The sequence below is a fragment of the Macaca nemestrina genome, chromosome 17, assembly GCF_043159975.1.
Source record: "Macaca nemestrina isolate mMacNem1 chromosome 17, mMacNem.hap1, whole genome shotgun sequence".
Classification (NCBI taxonomy): domain Eukaryota; kingdom Metazoa; phylum Chordata; class Mammalia; order Primates; family Cercopithecidae; genus Macaca; species Macaca nemestrina.
In genome coordinates this window covers 74,940,052-74,962,295 of record NC_092141.1, presented here as the reverse complement: position 1 = coordinate 74,962,295, position 22,244 = coordinate 74,940,052, and the positions used below count along the sequence as shown (strand labels likewise).

The 22,244-nt window shown below is 38.1% G+C and overlaps 1 protein-coding gene across 14 annotated transcripts in view; it reads left to right on the top strand.

The window, feature by feature from the left end:
• The window catches only part of LOC105469025 (centrosomal protein 112), a 535,394-nt gene that overhangs the window by 247,644 nt on the left and 265,506 nt on the right, over window positions 1–22,244 (top strand). For all 14 annotated transcript variants that reach the window (XM_024788889.2, XM_071083480.1, XM_011719542.3 and 11 more), the window contains one exon: window positions 17,662–17,844. In XM_024788889.2, the coding sequence (XP_024644657.2) occupies window positions 17,662–17,844 (183 nt within the window). The remainder of the gene's footprint in view (window positions 1–17,661; window positions 17,845–22,244) is intronic.

Below are 22,244 nucleotides of genomic sequence, written 5' to 3'. Positions count from 1 at the left end.
AACAGTTTTTCTTGTGAGAAAGTAAGTTTCCAGTGTGAGTGGGTTGCGGTGTATTTTTGGAGTGTTATGGAGGGGTACTGTGCCTTCCGGGGGCTGTCCTACTGCAGTGGTCTCTTCCAAAACCAGGATTCTGGGACTTTCTGTTCATCTGCCTGATTAGTTCCCAGCCCCTCTTGACAGACCGACTTCTCTCATTCCACCGCTGACTCATTCACTTAGGTACCTGTCTGGCTGGATTTCCCCGTGTCAGGACTCTTGCCTACTTTCTCAGTTGCCACTCAAATGGAAGTGTGAACATTTTTCTATTGTTTTGTTTTTTTCTCTAAAAGGTAAAATTGTAAGTGTTATGATGATAGCATTTCACATCAGGAGGGGATTTAGATGCCGAGCATCTGGGCCCTCGCTTCTCCAACTCAGGTAAGGTGATCCCGGGGGGAGTGTGAGCAAGTGCTAGGGGTTCCTGAGGCTGCGTACATGCTTCTTGGAGTGTTGCATTCACTCAGTTAGATTGTGGGAAAGCAACGTAGTTTTACTATTGAGGTAACATTCCTATTAAAACAAACATAGACTTTCCTGTTTTGTAAAATGCAAAGTTCTCATGAATTTTTAAGACAAAATAGGACATTTCAAAGAAACTTCCAGCTTGCAGAGGCTGCTTCAGGCTATGCCCTCAGATCCCCCAGGGGGGTCCTATTCATCTTCACTGCTGCTAAGAGTACTTTGGTGGAAAAGTTTTAAAAGCATTTATCCCGTCTAATCCTCACATTTTATAATGAGGGAACTGACTGACATTCAGAGGAGATGAATGGACTTGTGCCTTCTGGGCCTCAGTTTCCTTCTCCAGTTTTAATTTTTGAGCCCCTCTCTTACAGAAAGCATCGTGCCAGAAACTGTAATGAAGTGAAAACAGCAAAGTAGTATTTTAAAGTATCGTAGCCAAAATCCAGGCATAAAGTGTGCAGATGTGGAAAGAAAAACATCAAACACATGGGCTAAATGCTCACACAAATATCCTGTAAAGCCCAAGCTTTCATCAAGATTTCCTGTTTCTTTCCTGTATAACCCATTGGAACAAAAAGACAATTCTAATTGTCTTTTCACAAACCTCATTCAAGCTGGAAACAAACAGCCAAGCAGGCATGCTAGGACTTCCTGGACTACAGACATTTCTTTGGCAACTCCACGATATCATTCTTTAATCTTGTATTTTATATCTTTGCTTTCCACTACAAAGCCTTGAAGGAGAAATGTAGTTCAGCAGATAAACAAGTGGCCAGCTCTCCAGAAAGAATAAGTGCTTATTGTCAATGATTACAGAAATAAAACAAAACAAAACAAAACAACACTGAAGGGCCAACTTCTTACAAGCTGCCATTATTTAAAACTTAAAATATTTTGGTAGCAAAGATAGTAGCAAAGACAGAACAAATTATGCAAGATAAGCAAGTAGGAAATTTTAAGTGAAGGTCAGTTGGGATATTTAAAAAGCAGATAGCACGCGATTCCCAATCTTTGTCCTTTGTAAATATTCTAGTCGTTAATTAGCTAGGTGGTATAACCTTCAAGCTTAGGCTTTTTATATATTTATTTATTTATTTATTTATTTATTTATTTATTTATTTATTTTTGAGACAAAGTCTCTCTCTGTCGCCCAGGCTGGAGTGCAGTGGCACAATCTTGGCTCACTGCAACCTCCGCCTCCCAGGTTCAATGAATTCTCCTGCCTCAGCCTCCCAGGTAGCTGGGACTACAGGCGCATGCCACCGCACCCGGCTAATTTTTTTTTTTTTTTTTGTATTTTAGTAGAGATGGGGTTTCACCATGTTGCCCAGACTGGTCTTGAACTCCTGAGCTCAGGCAATCCGCCTGCCTTGGCCTCTGAAAGTGCTAGGATTACAGGAGTGAGCCACCGCGCCTGGCCAGGCTTCTTTTAAATGAAACTATTTAGTCTACACTGGAAAAGGAGATGGTGGAAAGGAAGAGAGGGAGGAAAGAAGGAAGACACTAGCATATGTTCCCAGGAAGGTAGAGATACTGGGCAGGACCCGTATTACGCAGGGAGCTGCTAGCCTCTGCTGATGGCCAGGTCTCTCTCCTGTGCCTGGTGAGAAAAGAAGGGAAGGCCAGGTGTGTAGAAGTTTGTGGATCTGCAAAAGGCAGATGAAGACTTTCTTATTATTGAGGTTTTTCTTTGTCAGATAGGCGGCAAGATCATTTGCTGAGACTGGAGGAATTACATGGACAGGAGAGCAAATAAAAGTGGGAATTGTTTGAAATTATTTGGGTGATAGCAAGACTGATCCGAGTAGAAAGACTTCGTAAACTTTCTCTTCAGTATTGAGGTTCCAGATGAGGTTAATGACCGTGGATTTGTGGGGCTCCCTAAAATCCCTTCAAAATGGATTTCCATATGACTTATTGATTTCTGGATATATACGATTTATTGTATGTCCAGTATGCTGCTATTACTCTCTTTGTTTTATTCTTGCTCACCTTATCATACTCTTTTTGAAAGTCTTTTTTTGCTTGACATTCCTCTTCCAATTCATAATAAATAATTTTTGAACCCCAACTACATATCAGCCCCTGTGGTGTCCTCAGTGGTGATCGAGACAAATGCAATCCTTGATCTAATGGTGCTTCCTTTCAAATTACTTATTTGAATAAGCACCAAATTCAGGGAATGCAGCTACACCACAAGTCACAGATTGGTCCTGCAGGCAATGGCAAAGTACCAGATTCCCAGCCGTTAGGCTGCCAGACTCGGAGGCCGAGGCAGTGATGCTACAGAGCCTGGGCCCCTGTGTCCAGGTCCAGTGGTTGGAGCCTAGAGTCATAGAATGGGCGCTGATATTTAGTGAAAGACAATTGAAGAGCCTTCTCTTCCTCTTTTTTTTTTCTTTTGACCTGAAGCTGTTCTCATCTAGGTTAAAACAAGTGGCACCTTTAGCTAGAGTGAATATTAAAAGAGCAAAGATGGGCTGGGTGCAGTGGCTCATGCCTGTATTTCCAGTAACTCAGGAGGCCCAGGAGGGAGGATTGCTTGGAGCCAGGAGTGAGAGACCAGCCTGGGCAATGTATTGAGGCCCCTATCTCTATAAAAAAAAAAAAAAAAATAGACTGGTATGGTGGCTTGTGCCTGTGTTCCAAGCTATTTTAGAGGCTAAGGTTCCAGAGTTGTTTGAGCCTGGGAGTTCAACGTTACAGTGAGCTTTGATAGCACCACTGCACTCCATCCAGCCTGGGTGACAGAGCAAGACCCCATTCAAAAAAAAAAAAAAAAAAAAAAGAAAAAGTTTTCCTGGATAGTTATATGGACTAACTCATTATTTAAGTACATTTAAAATATAAAGTAGTACCTTCTTTAAGTACATTTAAAATATAAAGTAGAACTAATGCCTTCTCAATCATTCATTATTTAACACATGTTTATTGAGTGACTACTTTGTGCTAAACACAAGTGCTTAAGATATAACAGTGAACAAAATATAGAGTCTTTACCCTTATGATGATGGAGAAAAACACTACCACTACCCGCTATCACTACCAACCACCACTACTACCATACACATACACACACACACACACACACACACACACGCACGCACATCTTTTTCAAAACAAAATTTAAGGTAGGGTGAGGTAATAATAACTGTTTTGAAGAAAAATAAAGCAAGCTAAAGTGTGAGTGAAAGGGCTACTTTATAAATGGTTATTATTTTATACAAGGTGTTATTGTAGTTAAGATTGTTAGTGAAGGACTCTACTGAAATGATATTCAAATTAAGACCTGGATGAAGTAAAGGAGGAAGCCGTACAAAAACCTGAGGTAAGGAAAGAACATTTCAGGCAGAGGGAAGAGCAGTTGCAACAGCCATGAGAGATGGGTTAGTTTGTAGCTGGAATGGAGTGAACTTGGAAGAGAGTGGTAGGAGCCAAAGTACAGTACAGGGTAGATTTTATCACATCCTATGGATTGTGGTGGGAGATTGGATTTTATTCTGAGTGTGTTGAGAAGCCATTGGAGCATTTGAGCAAGATCTGGTTTGCATTTTTTTTTTTTTTTTTTTTTTGAGGTGGAGTCTCACTCTGTCACCCAGGCTGGAGTGCAGTGGCATGATCTCAGCTCGCTGCAGCCTCCACCTCCTGGGTTCAAGTGATTCTCTTGCTTCAGCCTCCCAAGTAGCTGAGACTACAGGTGCCTGCCACCACGTCTGGCTAATTTTTTATTGTATTTTTAGTAGAGACATGGTTTCACTATGTTGGCCAGGCTGGTCTCAAACTCCTGACCTCGTGATCCACCCACCTCAGCCTTCCCAAGTGCTGGGATTATAGGCATGAGTCACTGCACCCGGCCTGGTTTGCATTTTTGAAAGATCTCTCCAGCTGCTGTGTGGAGCTTTGATTATAATGGAGGCAGGAGAGGAAGCAGGGGACCTAGTTAGAGGATGATTGCAGTGGGCTGGTTAGAGGTTACCCGGGCTGGGACTAGGGTGGGAATGGTGGGGGAGATGGCGAGTCGTCAGATTTGGGATCTGTTTTGCAGGCAGGACTTGTCAATGGATGTGAAATAGAATGTAAGGTAAAGAGGGGGCTAAAATGTGACCTAGACGTTTTCCAGCTGAGCAGCCAGGTGGATGGTGGTGACAGACACTGAGACATGAGTAGAGAGAAGAGAAGGGAACTTCCAGGACTGAGTCTAGGGGCTGCTGACACTTACATATGAGGAAGAGGTGGAGGAAGCAGCAAAAGAGACTGAGAAGGAACAACCAGTGAGGTAAAAGGAAAGTCTAAGAGGGTGGGATTTCCCATAAGCCGTGTGCAGTGTTTCAGGAAGGAGGAAGTGAGTAACCACTTGTTTCAGGTGTTGCCAAGAAGGGACGTTAGATGGGGACTGAGAACTGACCGCTGGATGGCGAGGTCTTCAGCCACCTCAACAACACTGGTTTCGGTAGAATGTGGGAACCAAAGCCTGAATTATGTGGGTGGACAGACGATGGGTTGTGAGCAGCCATTTTGAGGAATTTTGAAAGAAAAGGGAGCAGAGAAATGGGTGGTATCTAGAGGGACATATGGGGTCAAGGGAAAGTTTTTTAAAAATGAGATACACTAAAGACATGTTTGCTTGTTGATGAGACTGATGCACTGGAGAAGGAAATATTGATGATGCAGAGAGTGGTGGGATAATTTCAAGAGCAACATGCTTAATTTGGCAAGAAAGAATGGAGTCCAGTGTACAGATGAAGGAACTCGCCTTAGGTAGCTGCAAGGCCAGCCATGCGTCCAAGCCGTAGGTAAGGCAGGGTTTTTGCAGGTGGACCAGCCAATTTGGTGATGGGGAAGATGAAGCAGCTGTCTCTGCCTACTTGTAATTCTGTTTTTCGAATGCTACCTTGTTTCATTCAAAATGATAAATAATTTACAAAGCATTGTGGTAGGCAAGATAAGGAAGGTAAAAAGAAAGTAAAGACATAGTGCTATATATTGGAGGAGTTTACAACCCGGTTGACCTATTCGTCCTTCTAAATTATGAACTCTAACTGGCAAACTTATATGATTTTTATATTTCATGTTCATTCAAAAGCAGTGACATACTAGATTAATACATGGACATTTCATCGAGAACTGAATGTGTTTTAGAGAAACACATAAAGTAAAATGAATTAAAATATACAGTTAAGACTTTTTTCCCTAAAAATTTTGAACTCCTTCTATATGGAGTTCATTAATTTAGTTAATTAGTTAATTAATGTTAATTATTTTTAGTTGCTTTTCTCAATTTGTGTGGCTTAAGTTGTCCATTATTAAACCATGAAAACAAAAACTCCTTTTGAAGCATTTGACTATCTGGGTTCCTCCCGAGTTTCAACTGAGATCTGGCAGATAAAAACACAGAAAGTAATAGCTCATTTTTCAAAAAGTTTTAAAAGCTCAGGGTGATTGTCACTCATCACCTACAGGTGCCAGAGAAGTGTTTTGAAGTGTTAAATGGGAAGATAACTGCAGGAGATAGCGCCTGCTTCCAGCCTTGCTTCATCTATCAGCTTGCTCATCACAGCTGTGCTTCCAGCCTTCTGCTTGCCCTGTATCATGAGCTTCGGGAGCTTCAGCAGGCAGTAGTCCTGGCTGTTGATGGTTGGCTGGAGAGGAAAAGGAATGAAGAAGCAGTGTATGCTGGCAGGCCCTGGTGCCATCTCTAACAGCGGTTATCACAGCAACATTAAACTTTTAAATAAGGACAACTTCCATACCTAAACTGAACTGTTGATTGACAGATTTCATGGATGGCCCTTTTTGTTGTAGCAAATATCTAATCTGGGAGCCACATGGCCATCCCCAAATGACACATTCTATTTCTGTTCTTGACACACTGCCTGCTTTTTACAATTTTTTTTGTGCCTATTTCTATTAAAGTGTTCAGAAAGTCAGACCAGATTGTAGTATTTTCTGCGCTAAAATGTAGTTTTACTCTGACTCCAGAGACTCAGAGAAGATTGTATATGTCCTTAGTTTTATCTTTAAGGGAGTCTTTCTCATATAGTGAAGTATCCAATAGCATGTTTTATATCATATAACTGCGACTAAAAAGAAAGATTCCAACATCTTTTAGTGAGGATATGAAATCAGTCTAGTGAAACTACTGCCTTTATGGTAGACTCTGCCCCATTAGCACAAAATGTCTGCAGCTCTAACAAATTTAGTAACTTATTTTGACATTTCAAGTGTGCAATTTTGCAGATGCAAACTGTTCAGAGACATAACCTGATGATGTTAAATATATATCTCATTACATGAAAAATACCAGAGCCTGATGTACCTGTTGCCTATTTCTTAGTATGCATCTTAACATCATGAGTCTAATGACCTACATATTATGTTGGTGCAAAAGTAATTGCAGATTTTGCCATGAAAGTAATGGCAAACACAACAATTACTTCCACAGTTACTTTTGCACCAACCTAATAAAACTAGTACTAAATTTTACAACCAAGAAGCAAAGGTTTTCCACAGAGAGCCCTTGAGTAGAACATGAGAGGAAAGTGTTACCTGGCAAGCCCTGTAGAAAAATCTCTATTAATGCTAACGCTTTAAAGCAACGTGTCCCTTGAACAGTTAATCTGATGATCAATATAATTTTGGATAGAGTTTACAATGTTTGAACTGTCTTTCATCTTTGTTTTTTTTAAATGTGGCATGTTGATAATTGTTTGTGATTTTTACTAGGCAGTAGTCTTTTCTGCTACTTACTTTCCTGCTACTTCAGTCACGACAGAACTGCCTTGGCTTACTATGGGGAAAGGGTCAAAGTATCAGAAAAGTGAGAATATGAGAGTGGTTTTGTTGCTTTACGCTAGAGAAGCCAGTGCATGAGAGGGCCTAGAGGATATGGCCTTTACTAGGGTGCTAAGGTGCACTGGTGGGAGGGGCACTGATAGCACTGAGCCAGCTCCATGGTGGTTTCCTCTGTATTCTGGGGCTAACGGTAGGAGATGCGCTATGGAACTGAGCTGCCGACTTTCAACAGGAAAGTTGGGTTCCAAAATGGCAGGCACTATGTGGGCACTTAGATATCAGATGGAAGGTAGACGTGATTACTGTACTGGACAGTAAGGCTAGACAGGCCCTTCAGGTGTCTTGCCCTGCAGGGATCTGTGGTGATAATGAGCTGGGTTCTGAGAGATAAGATAGAGAGCCAGTGAGAATACTACTTGGCTTGTACAACATCAAGAAAAACGTCCAGAACTGGTGAGTGAAAATAAAACAGTTTTCCACTTAGGGTGGAAAACCATAGTCCTCTACCAAGTTTCCCAGATCTGAGTCGGTTCACAGACCCAGAACCCATTTGTTATAAGAGAAACCACATCCCTTGTTTAAGAGTCTTGCACTACCACCAGAAGTAAATATTGCCCCCGAAGGGAGCTGCTGGCATTTGACGTGGTCCTGCACACAAAGAAGAAAGCAAAAATTTTACCCAAATCTTACCTTCCAGAAACAACTGCTATTAATCTTAGGTGAGCATTATTCTAGAAATTTCTATGAGAGATTGATAAATAGAAGAATAAGTAGATATATAGACAAAAACAATTTTCTAGAAACAGGACCATGCTACATTTGCCACTTTTAATTAAAATATTAAATTACATGTGAAATTATTTGAAGAAACAAGGGAAATGGAAAGATTTCTCTCATTTTTTCTTTTTTATTTATTTTTTATAGAGATAGGGTCTTGGTACATTGCCTAGACTGGTCTCAAACTCCTGGGCTCAAGTGATCATCTCACCTTGGCCTCCCAAAGTGCTGAGATAACAGGAGTGAGCCACTGTGCCCAGTGGAAATGGAAATATTTCTAAAATTTAGGAAAACATTTTTTTAACCACATAAGAGATTATTTCTTAGAATGTTAGAAATTAAAAATACATTGAAGTTAGAGTAATTTTTAAATTTTGTGGTTCAATTTTGAAGGCATTAGTTACTCCTTATTTGGAGAAAAATTAAACTGCCTATACTTCCTTCCACCTACTTATATCAGTCTATTTTGTCAACCATAGTATTATTCATACATTGTTGAAGTTTATAACATTTATATTTTGTTCCATAACCATAATTCTCACAGTTACATAAACTTAGCTTTTTATTTAAATCAATTATGTGCTCACCACCAGGATTTTTGCACAACTTCATACCTGAGTTCTTATTTTGGTCTATTATTGACTTACTGAGATTTCATCAAGTAGCTTTTCCAAGAAGGGCTTAGAGTTGTATTCACTGCGTTTTTGCATGCTTGAGCATCACTATGTGTTCTCTTATTTGTGAAGGATATCTTAGCTGGGCATAAAATGTTTTGATCATTCTTTTTTCCCCTGACACTTTGTACACATCATCCATTGCCTTTTGGTGCAAACATTGGTCTTAAAACAGGTTCTCTGGTCATCTCTTGCTTGAAATTTATCCCCAATTTTTTTTATTTATTTTATTTTTTTTTCAAGAGTGGTTTGGGGACTATAGTCCTTGAGTTTTTTTTCATGTTTCTTTTCCTCAATTGGAATCTATTTTTCTTGGTCTACAGTGTGTCTTTTTGATATACACATTCATCTCTTCATTCATTTTAGGGAAATTTTCGGATACCATAGTCTGTGTTTACATGGATTTTCTTTTCACGTTTTCTTTCTACTTTAGCTTCTCTTTGTCTTTTTCCTGGACCTTTATTATGATTACCTCAAGCCTTTATCTATGTCAACGATTTGATTTTTCACCATGTTTATTCAGCTCATTGTTTCTGATTTAGAATCAATTTTGTGATGGAGTTATTTGGGTCCTTAGTTAATTCTGTTGTTTTATCTTGTTATCCTTGCATTATTCTTTCATTACACTCATGTTCTTATTAAGTTCTCTTATAATTGTTTCTGGTTTTTAACGATGGGCCTCTTCCTTACTTTCTTCTTTTCCTCTTCTTTGTCGCTAAGTTCACCTTTCTCCTAATGTAATTGATGTTTCTCTAGTTTTCCTACTTTTCTCCCTCATCTTGCTTGGGCTTAACGTGGGCACCTGTGTCCAAATCTGTTAAATGGACTGATATAATATTCATGAATTCTCTTTGACTACTTTTCAGCCTGTCTGTCCTCCTCTGAATTTCAGTATGAAGGCACAGGTATTTCATTGCGTTTACTTCTTTTGTGAGATCATGATAGGGATGGAGAAAAAGAGCTTAGTTGCAGTTCTGAACAACTTCTGTTAGAGAAACTGATACTGGCTCTGTCTTTTATCAATTTATTAATGTCTTACACTGGGGTTTTTCTATGTATTAGAGAGTGCTTTATTTTTTATGTGAACTCTAAATCTTATGTTCTATCAGAGAGATTCAGCCCAAGTTTCCTACTTTCCTAACTTTATTTATCTCTCTCCTGTAGCCATTTTTACTCCATTGAAATTGTCCTCCTTATCTTCCACCCAGGCAGAAGGGAAAGTATCAACTGAATGATACATCTTCAGTTCATTTTTCTCTAAAACTGGGATACTGGAAAATAATCCTCAGCATAATTTCAACTTACCAGTTCTATTTCTAGGGTATAGGGACAAAAGAGTATGTCTCATCAAACCATGTCAGAATCTTCTCTTTCTTTCCTTGACTACCTCCTTTTGAAATTTGTGGCCAAGTTATTATTCTTCTTTCCTTGGTTGTTCACTGCCAGTGAATGTTCTCACGTTCTGTATTAAACATTTGTTTTTGTTCTTTTCACAATTTTCAGTTTTCCCTATTATCTTTACCCAGAAGTTTCAGTGCCAAGTATGTTCAGTATGAGGCATCGGTTTCTCTTGGAATACAGTTATTCTCCTGTTGGTAAAGTCATTCCAGCAGCAGCTGAATGACCAACCATCATGGTTTTATAGGGAAGGTTTTTAGATTAAGATTAACATTGTACTAGCTAGCCTCTAAGTCCCTCCAAATTCTTAAACTTCCATATTTCTATTCACTTAAGGGAGAGCAATTATTGTTGAGTTGTAGGACAGATATAACCCCAGGGCATCTAACTGTGACTGCCTCTCTTCCTCCTTTTCTAGCCAGAGAATATGGAGAACCACTCTCCCTACTTTCTCTAGTTTTAACCCATTTTTACACCAGGGCTATGTAGAATATAGAGTTTGTAATTTGATTACTTTCAAGATTATTTTGGTTAGTATTTTATACCATCATTTCTGCTTTTCAGTGTGTTAGGGTGCATCCTTCTATAATTTATGTTTCTAGCGCTGGTGTTCCTCACATTAAGTTATGTTATTGGGATGTATTAGTCTTCTACATATTGTATATTGAGAAGAAATGACTTTTTCCATTTCCTTTTCTGTTTCTTTAAATGATTATTAAAGTGGTTCAGGCCATATTTGCTAGCACTAATTTCACTGTAAAACAGTTACCAGGACTTAAACTATATATCCCAAGATCCCTCGGGACTTGGATGTCCAGTGGCTCCATCTTGGTCTTTCTTGGGACCTAGAATGTGCTCTTGCCCTTAGGCGCTTACATGAAAGTTCAGTTGGAATGAAGACATCATCATCAAGCTGTAGAAGGATTTCGTCTGTTCTAAAATGGAGGATGATGCTTTTAGGGACTTCAGAACTGGAAAACTTTACTCTTGAATTTCAAGTTCAGCCTGTATTATGGAGTAGCATAGTGGGTGGAGCAGGACCCTTCTTCTTTTTCTTTTTTTTTTTTGAGACAGAGTTTTACTCTTGTTGCCTAGGCTGGAGTGCAATGGCGCAATCTCAGCTCACTGCAACCTCCACCTCCCGGGTTCAAGCGATTTTCCTACTTCAGCCTCCAGAGTAGCTGGGATTACAGGCATGCGCCACCACGCCCAGCTAATTTTGTATTTGTAGTAGAGACAGGGTTTCTCCATGTTGTCCAGGCTGGTCTCAGACTTCTGACCTCAGATGATCTGCCCACCTCGGCCTCCCAAAGTGCTCGGATTACAGGTGTAAACCACTGCATCCGGCCCCTTTTTCATCTCCTGTTTTGACCTACAAAAATGACAATTTCCTACAAGTCAACCCAGTATTTTCTAGGCGATGAACCCCAACCACAAGCTGTCAACCCTAGCATCTCGGAGGACTATCAGTTGCCACCAGGTGCTTGCAAGTGAGGGCTGACACTACCATTGTCCCTGGAAGACATGCCAGTCTGCTTTAGTATGTTTACGGTGGGCACATACCTGGTGTTGTTATCTGTCTCATAGCTCAGTGCTTTTGGATTGTGGAACTTGAAGCCTTCCCTCTTTTATTACAGGGAACTCCTTAGCCAACCTTAATTAAGCAGGGTCCTCGATCATGGTGCCTCCAGTTCTCCCTTGTAGCATGTATTATGGGTCTGGATACCCCACACCCCTTAACTTAGAAGGCTTATTAACCATTTAATACTCATTTTGTGGGTTCTGTCTGCTTTTATGTCCTCTACAATGTCCAGAATTTACCACCTCCTGGTCATCATTAACTCCATTAGACATTACTGTTGGTCAACCAAAGTATCTACTAGTCCACCACGAAGAAGATGTGCTATTTTGTGTTCACCTTTGAGATGTGTCCACAAGAAAAGGACAAATGGAAAGTCCAAATGACTCTTTAACATTTATTTACACGGATGGGGTTAGGCACCGTAAAACGTTTTATTTACAGATCTACCTTGAAGATGTCCTTTGCAGTTACGAATACCATTGTCAAGATATTCCCCCAACATTAGGGTTTCTCCTCTGGACTCTACCATTTATTTGGAGAAGACACCCCTGCCAGAAGATACTGACAGTGCGGAAGCCTAGGAAAAGACCAGAAAGGGCTCATGACATCCAGAAGTTACCCACATAGTGTTGCACTTAGCAGAGAAGCCTGAGCTATTGCACTTTAAATTGAAAATTATTCTCCACTCAAGCAGGAGAGGTAAAAGCGAATGATATTTAAAAGGCTTTGGCAACCTTGAGATTTGTTCATTAAGTAGAATCACTGAGCAATAGGCCCTGGCAAAATATCAAACTAATAATCATTTATGACTATTTATGTTTAGGCTTGAAATGTGATGATCACTATTTCATTTTTTTCCTGATTTTTAAAAATGAGTAAAGTGAAATTTGAACATGGGAACGATCATTCATGAGCCTATAAGAAACTTCAAATGTCTCTGTTAAGAAAGTTACTGTGAAAGTGCATAATACTAGAGACCAGAACAAGGAGGTATCATTACTAATGGTCTCACAGCTAGTTCTAGTCATGTGTTTTCTGTTGGGAGAAAATTCTGCAATTCTTTTGCCCCAATTATAGCTCATTTGGTTACTTTTCTTATTCTAGAATATTATAAAATATTTTGCTTTTAATCAGTTTTAAGTCACATTCCTTCTTCCAATATTTCTGAGGCTTTGAAGAAGATCTCAGTAGAACTTTCTACCTCCCATTTCCCTTCAGTGTGTTACATACTTAAATGATTTTGATTCAAGTGTATAATTTTATTATAATGATCCTTGGTGGTGTAACACTGAGTAGAAATAACGTGTCCAAGAACTAAAAATATTCCAGCTCAGTTATTCATTCACTCAGCTTCCTGAGCAAAATGTCATAACAGCAGTACAATTTGAAATATCTCTTTTGTTGGGATTAACATAGTTGTGTGAGACACAGAACAAAGCGTATACATTTATTTTAAATAAAGAAAACTTTCTTACTCGTTGTAGTATCTATTAGGAGAAAATGTTTATACTAGTTTTTCTGAATATTGCCAATAGTAGAATAATATGGGGAAAACCCCTAAATTTTAAATAAATATAAATCACTATAACACTTCACTGTTCTGAGATGCAAAACACATTTTGCCTTATTATTCATACATTATTTTATTGTTATAAGTGTATATGTTGAAGAGTTTGCATACTTTTCTTCTTCTAAATAACAATACATTTATGTTTTGTTAAATACGGTGGGCACATACCTGGTGTTGTTATCTGTCTCATAGCTCAGTGCTTTTGGATTGTGGAACTTGAAGCCTTCCCTCTTTTATTACAGGGAACTCCTTAATAAGTTTTTCCAACTCTTTTTTTTATTATTATACTTTAAGTTCTGGGATACATGTGCAGAATGTGCAGGTTTGTTACATAGGTATACATGTGCCATGGTGGTTTGCTGCACCCATCAACCCGTCACCTACATTAGGTATTTCTCCTAATGCAATCCCTTCCCTAGCCCCCGACCCCCCGACAGGCCCCGGTGTGTGATGTTCCCCTCCCTGTGTCCATGTGTTCTCATTGTTCAGCTCCCACTTATGAGTGAGGACATGGGGTGTTTGGTTTTCTGTTCCTGTGTTAATTTGCTGAGAATGATGGTTTCCAGCTTCATCCATGTTTGTGCAAAGGACATGAACTCGTCATTTTTTATGGCTGCATAGTGTGGTGTATATGTGCCACATTTTCTTTATCTAGTCTATCATTGGTTGGCATCTGAGTTAGTTCCAAGTCTTTGCTATTGTGAATAGTGCTGCAATAAACACACATGTGCATGTGTCTTTTTTTTTTTTTTTGAGATGGAGTCTCGCTCCATCATCCAGGCTGGAGTGCAGTGGCACAATCTCAGCTCACTGCAAGCTCCCCTTCCCGGGTTCACGCCATTCTCCCACCTCAGCCTCCTGAGTAGCTGGGACTACAGGCACCCACCACTACGCTCGGCTAATTTTGTTTTTGTTTTTGTATTTTTTGTAGAGATGGGATTTCACCATGTTAGCCAGATGGTCTCGATCTCTTGATCTCATGATCCACCCGCCTCAGCCTCCCAAAGTGCTGGGATTACAAGCATGAGCCACTGCACCCAGCCATGCATGTGTCTTTATAGTAGAATGATTTAAAATCCTTTGGGTATATGCCCAGTAATGGGATTGTGGGTCAAATGGTATTTCTGATTCTAGATCCTTGAGGAATTGCCACACTGTCTTTCACCATGGTTGAACTAATTTACATTCCTGCCAACAGTGTAAAAGTGTTCCTGTTTCTCCACATCCTCTCCAGCATCTGTTGTTTCCTAACTTTTTGTGATCGCCATTCTAACTGGTGTGAGATGGTATCTCATTGTGGTTTTGATTGCATTTCTCTAATGACTAGTGATCATGAGTTTTTTTTCATATGTTTGTTGTCTGTATACATGTATTCTTTTGAGAAGTGTCTGTTCATATCCTTCATCCACTATTTAATGGGGTTATTTTTTTCTTGTAAATTTGTCTAAGTTCTTTGTAGATTCTGGATATTAACTCTTTGTCAGATGGATAGATTGCAAAACTTTTCTCTCATTCTGTATGTTGCCTGTTCACTCTGATGATAGTTTCTTTTGCTGCGTGGAAGCTCTTTGGTTTAATTAGATCCTATTTGTCAATTTTGACTTTTGTTGCTGTTGCTTTTGGTGTTTTAGTCATGAAGTCTTTGCCCATGCCTCTGTCCTGAATGGTATTGCCTAGGTTTTCTTCTAGGATTTTTATGGTTTTAGGTCTTACATTTAAGTCTTTAATCCATCTTGAGTTAATTTTTGTATAAGGTGTAAGGAAGGGGTCCAGTTTCATTTTTCTGTATATGGCTAGCCAGTTTTCCCAGCATCGTTTATTAAATAGGGAATCCTTTCCCCATTGCTTGTTTTTGTCAGGTTTGTCAAAGATTAGATGGTTGTAGATGTGTGGCATTATTTCTGAGGCCTCTGTTCTGTTCCATTGGTCTATATATCTGTTTTGGTACCAGTACCTTGCTGTTCTGGTTACTGTAGCCTTGTAGTATAGTTTGAAGTCAGATAGTATGATGCCTCCAGCTTTGTTTTTTTTTTTTTTTTTTTTGCTCAGGATTATCTTGGCTATATACTCTTTTTTGGTTCCATATGAAATTTAAATTAGTTTTTTGTAATTCTGTGAAGAAAGACAATGGTAGCTTGATGGGGATAGCATTGAATCTATAAATTACTTTGGGCAGTATGACCATTTTCTCGATATTGATTCTTCCTATACATGAGCATGGAATGTTTTTCCATTTGTTTGTGTTCTCTCTGATTTCCTTGAGCACTGGTTTGTAGTTCTCCTTGAGGAGGTATTTCACATCCCTTGTAAGTTGTATTCCTAGGTATTTTATTCTCTTTGTAGCAATTGTGAATGGGAATTCACTCATGATTTGGCTCTCTGTTTGTCTATTATTGGTATGTAGGAATGCTTGTGATTTTCGCATATTGATTTTGTATGCTGAGACTTTGCTGAAGTTGCTTATCAGCTTAAGGAGATTTTGGACTGAGACAATGGGGTTTTCCAAATATACAGTCATGTCATCTGCAAACAGAGACAATGTGACTTTCTCTCTTTCTATTTGAATCCCTTTATTTCTTTCTCTTGCCTGATTGCCCTGGCCAGAACTTCCAATACCATATTGAATAGGAGTAGTGAGAGTCTTGTTCTGGTTTTCAAAGGGAATACTTCCAGCTTTTGCCCATTCAGTATGATATTGGCTGTGGGTTTGTCATAAATAGCTCTTACTATTTTGAGATACATTCCATCAATACCTAGTTTATTGAGAGTTTTTAGCATGAAGGGATGTTGAATTTTATCAAAGACCTTTTCTGCATCTATTGAGATAATCATGTGTATTTTGTGATTGGTTCTGTTTATATGATGGATTACGTTTATTGATTTGTGTATGTTGAACCAGCCTTGCATCCCGGGGATGAAGCCGACTTGGTTGTGGTGGATAAGCTTTTTGATGTGCTGCTTTATTTGGTTTGCCAGTATTTTATTGAGGATTTTTGCATCGATGTTCATCAGGGATAATGGCCTGAAATTTTCTTTTTTTGTTGTGTCTCTGCTGGGTTTTGGTATCAGGATGATGCTGGCCTCATAAAATGAATTACGGAGGAGTCCCACTTTTTCTGTTGTTTGGAATAGTTTCAGAAGGAATGGTACCAGCTCCTCTTTAATCACATTAAGAAAACATTTTGAAACCCATGTTTTAAAGCAAATTTCGTTTGTGTTTTGATTCTTGATTTGTCATAAGCAGATAAGAATTTCAAAGTTAAAAAAGAAAACTTCTGAAATTTAGTGCAGTGTGCATGCCTGGAGAAATGAATGCTATAGCTTTAAGATAAGGTAGTCTGGTGATTCATTGCACGAAACAAGATCGATTTGGAGCAGGCTCCTACTGTTAGCTTTTTTGAACATGGATTCTCACGCCGAAAATAACACAACATATTCTAGATAACAGCAGTTTTTCCCCCTGAAATCCACCAAAACTGAAGAAAAATCCAAGTGACTGTTCTTAGCAGCTGTGTGGCCTGGAGTTCACTGGGGAAGCTGGCTTCCTGCCGTCCCCTATTCATCACCTGCTTCAAAGACAGCCTGGCTGGCTATAGTTTGCAGGCCAGGTAGGGTGCCATTGTGCACAGTCTGGGAGGATTAGTATCAAAGCTGCGGCAACCAGGCCCTTGGTCTCGGGCTGCCATTCAGTCTAGCAGGGAGAGGCTAAGACTGGCCAAGGTCACAGTCTCCAGTGTGGAGTGGACTGGGAAAGGATCCTGAGAATAGAATGCTCTTTATGAAATCATGGCGCAAGCTTGCAGCACAGCAGGTGCCCTTCTGGAACACATAACATCTGTTTATGTTGGTATACCGTAGCTGACAACGAGATAATGGAGCTTTGAAATTTATCATTTTATTTTTTAAAAGACAACTGTATATACAAGAATCCAGATGCGTATTTAGATCCGATCTTTTATTTGTAAATCATGAAGAAAGCTGATCGATTTAATTGCTGCTTTTTACATGTGTATATTTAAGCAAAAAGCAAAGCGTACTGACTATTAACCATTTATAACCATTGCTGATCAGTAATACCCGAATTCTTGGGGAGGAAGTGACTAGCATTCGAGATAATTTTTTTCAATATTCAGACATTTGTGTCAACAGATTGCAGAAGGATTTACTGAATATGCCCAACTATTTTGATTAGGAGGTTTGTATAACCACCACCCCAACAAATGAGAGTATTTCAAGGGTGAGGTAATAATGATGCAAAAATAAAAATTTTCAACTTGGACAAATTAGAGAAAAATTAAGCTGTACATGAGTTGTCATGACGACAAGGATGTTCTGTTGATGAACTGTCCTCCTCATTGTCCAATCAGATAGTAGAGCTGAAGCTGGAGCATGAACAGGAGAAGACGCACCTATTACAGCAGCATAACGCAGAGAAGGATAGCCTAGTCCGAGACCATGAACGGGAAATTGAAAACCTGGAAAAACAGCTTCGCGCTGCCAATATGGAGCACGAAGATCAAATTCAGGAGTTCAAGAAACGAGATGCACAGGTAATTATCAATAATATTTGATGAAACGGGTATCTGTTTTTAAAAAGTCATCAGCGTTTAATGTTTTCTTCTTATTCTTGTTGATGCACGCTGTTTGATCATTTGCAAAACTGACATATAAATGTGATTTTTTTTTGTTTTTCTCCTCCCAACCCCCCCGTTTTGGGATGAATAAAGCCTTAACTACAGAAACCACAGGTAGCCAGATTAAAAATCCCATGGCGCGCTATAACTTGGCCCCCTTTTTTATAATCTTGTCTCAGTTCCTTTCATGATGGATTTTTTTTAAGGTATCTGCCCCTTACCCCTCCCTTCAGCCTTAGCAAATCCCTATGAAATATATCAGCCTCACTCCTTGCTTTTTGTTTTAATCTCTGTAGGTAATCAAGCAGCTGTTTTAATATTTGCTTTTCCTTCCTAGTGTTGCTGTTTTCATTAGACTATATTTGATTAGATCACTCAGATGGTAATTGATAAAAATGACTCCAGAGAAGGGCTATTTCCCATCAGGTCTGTTGCTTTTTCCTGCACACACACATGCCTCCTAGCCCACATCTCTGTAGTCCCTGTTGGAAGCCATTTGGCAGAATAACCCCCAGCTGTGGTAGCATTTGACTCCTCAAACTTGTGGATGAAATGTGCACTGTCAGCATGGAAAATTATCTTTATAAATTTCAGATGAAAAAAGAAATCTTATTGGATGTGTATCTTTGTGATACAATACATTCTTTAGAATATATATAATCAAGGGCCTTTAGTGTATCCTCTTGAGATTGCTGTGAAATTGTATTAAAGAAAAATTTAAGAGCAATTGATAACAATAAAAAGATAATGTTCTTTTCTAATAAAAACATATTGTATACTAGGTCTAAATACCCCTTTTCCCATTGAAATCTAACCATGCTAACCACACCACACAAGCTTCTTCCTCTAGTTATCCTTCCTCACCAAATAATATAATTTTCAAACAAAACAAACCTTCTGTTATATTATGTCTTTCAACAATTCTATAATTATCTAAACATAAACACACTACTAATTAAGTAAGATGTTAATTTTTTTGAGTGGACAGCGGGAGGTGGTAAGGCAAAGAATAGGAGTTATTGGTTATTTTTCACTTGACCTTGAGTTGTCTTCTATCTTCAGAGAATAACTGATGCAATATGAATATACTCAGCACAGGTTTTGTTGTCAATGATAAACATTTACAGTACAATTATTTTCAACTTGTTTTACGGTGGTTTGCTGCCTAAAAAGGTAGTCATTGTAGTGCCCATGGTACCAGAATACTCAGGTGGTTCCTGTTAAATCATCGTGTATTATATTTTGCCACCAACCTCATTAGAGCCTTTATGAAATATATGCTGGTGTTTTGACTCAATTTATTAGGAATATTTTCTAGTTCATATTGTCTTTCAAATATGATGTTAAACCTTACCATTGTTTTCCCATGGCAAGAGATATGGGTTCTGAGTCAGTGTAGGATTTGTTTGCGTGGTATAATTGTATAATGGATAAAATAAAATACACTAATTTACATAACTTCCTATTATTTGGGGGCTGTTATGGGAAGCCGATACAAGTGGAGGCCAAATTTAGAGGGAACCTTTGTGATTTTGCATGAGTCGTATCTGCCATATAGGGTGCGGTTCATCCAATCATAACAAAAGGGAAATTTTAGTACTATTACGTATAATAAAGCCACAGGGATAGTACAATGAGGCTATTAATTGAATTTCTTCCTATTGAAACATTAAGTATGAGGACTATATGACCTCCTCAAATGCTGTAGTTTAAGATTATATTTCTCATATTTCATGTCTTTCTTGGAACGTTTTACTAATTGGAATTGCTGTCAAGGGAATGCCAGTAAGCAATGGAAACAGGCTAAATGCATTCTTGCTCAAAAGGAAAATAATTTTGTGTATGTTGTACTTAGTCGTTCTTAGAGAATACAATTTCTAAAACTTTTAGCAATGAGCTATATTTAAAAAAAATCTTATCATGTGTACTAAAATACTCATAATTTGTATTTATCTTTGGTTATTTATTGAGGATATTAATTCAAAGTTTCCTTCAGGTAAGTCTTAAATTTTCAAAATCTATCTCTTCATGGTTGTGGTCTAAATAATGTAATGTATAATACCTTTTAAGTTCTAAATTCATTCACAAATTTCAAGAAAACAAAGTAGGCATATAATTTTCAAAATAGAAGATCTTTTTCAAATCACTGTGTTGTAGTTTGATGCAGAACAGACATATTAAATATTAGATTGTATAATTTTTTAAATTTTAATTCCAGAGAGATTTGATTTTCAGTTAATGTGTGGCTATTCTAGCTTAGCAATGGAGGCCATTTTGTAAAAAGGACTATTTGAAATACTTAACCAAAAGAGGACCAGTGAAATATCTATTTTGAAATCTATGGCTTTGTTTGCTGCTTCCCTTCCACCAGATTCTTAACTGAGTACAGTTTCCTTAAAATCTATTTTTGACTTCTTCCAAATATGTAGTACGTTGTATGCTGATTAGAAAATCATTATTATAAAGTATAGTTACCAACCTTAAGGTGAATCATTCCAACTAGGGACTTCCTTTTGGTGAGTATGTTTTATAATTATTATAGGTTAATTGTTATTCTAATAATTTCTGTTTTAAAGAGCAATGGTAAGATATAGAAATGCACCAAGGACAATGAACTAGTCTCCTCATTTTATTTGGTTCAGTTAGCTAATTATTTTATGTGTATATTATATTTTTGTTATAGTACTTTGATTTTCAATGGCAAGATATATTATATTATGGTACTTAAATTTGCTAATGTGCATACTAAATTTTACCGCCATCATACAAGATGTTCAATCTGGTATCTATCTAAGGTCATATGTTTAAGAAAAAGCATTCAGACCAGTAGAAATCAAGACTTGTAGAAATTCATAACCTCACTGTCAAACATTTCTCATTTACCAGGTCTCTCTTATTGAAATTAGTTTGGAGAATGATCTCATTGATTCAATCATATTTTAATATGAAGAAAATTTATAAATATAATAGCTTCTTCTAACATGAAAGTTCTACATGTAATTCTCATTTTGCTTTTGAACTATAATATAATGAAAGAATTTCTATAGTTTATCCTGTTGAATTAGAGGAAAAATAGAGCATAGGTTCCTTGATCCCTTACTTGTCCTTTTAGGGCCCTGAACCATTTAGAGGTTGTTTGATGTTTTACGTTTGTTGCCACAGTAAGTGGTGTGTGTGACTCCTGTAGAGACTGTTGCATAGAACCTTTGTGATCCTCCCCAGAGGTGGCGTCACCATCTTAGGACCGCTATGTGACCTGTTGCAGTAGGGACATTCAGGCACCTGGGGTAACCAGCAACCATTGTGCATCACCATCAGTATCATGCACATTAAATGCAGCAACCTTGCAGAAGGTCATCAGCCATATCTGAGAAATATATTGAATTTAGCATTTGCATATAGTACAGTGGGTCTTGCAAAACATTGGCATCTAAATGCCTTTCTCAGTTCCCTACACTGAGAATCATAAATCTAATATGAACAATTTTTACATAATAAATGGGCAGATTATCTTGATTTTGGCATATGATTCACATTAAGAGCTGAACCTATCACTGATTCCAAAATGCAGAATTTGTAGTAATTATCTTCTACTTGGAAAAAAGTTTTCCTAGAAAGATATTGACAGGACAATTTTAATTTTAAAAATCGTATCTCAATTGCATTACCTGATTTTCCATGCATTTGCAAATTTGGGCCTAAGAGAAAAATCTCCATTTATAAACTGAGTGTGTGCCTGCATTCAGGGGCTTGAACACTGGCTGTCATTCTTTAAAGGTTACTTGAAGGTGAATGTAACAATACGTACAGTCTGAACATTCTTGTTATACATGGCTTTTGGTCTTTGGTAGCATTTTTCTAGTGAAAACATTTTAATTTTTTTTATATGCCAGCTACTGTCAAAAGGATCTAAAGCAGCATTTTATAATAAACATACACTTAAAATAAATGAAAATAAGAATTCAGCAATAAATTATATTAACCACATTAGAAAATCTATACCGAAGAAAAAATATTACAGTTAAGTGGAAATTTTAGCTCTGCACTTGCCTGGAAGCCACAGCAAAGAGGGTAACATGGTGAATTGTATAATCCTAATTATGTAATGAAAAAAATCATAGTGGTTCTTTTCTTTCTAGTTCTCAGTTCTGAGAAAAATTTATGCCATTAGACTTAATTTAAAGGACATTGACCAATATAACTGATGATATTTTCCATATGTTAAAACGTTGGAAAGAAAATCTGGTGGGGAAACTTTAGATTCTTTAGTACTTTCATAAAATGTAATTGCCAGATTTTATTTTAATGTGCCAAAA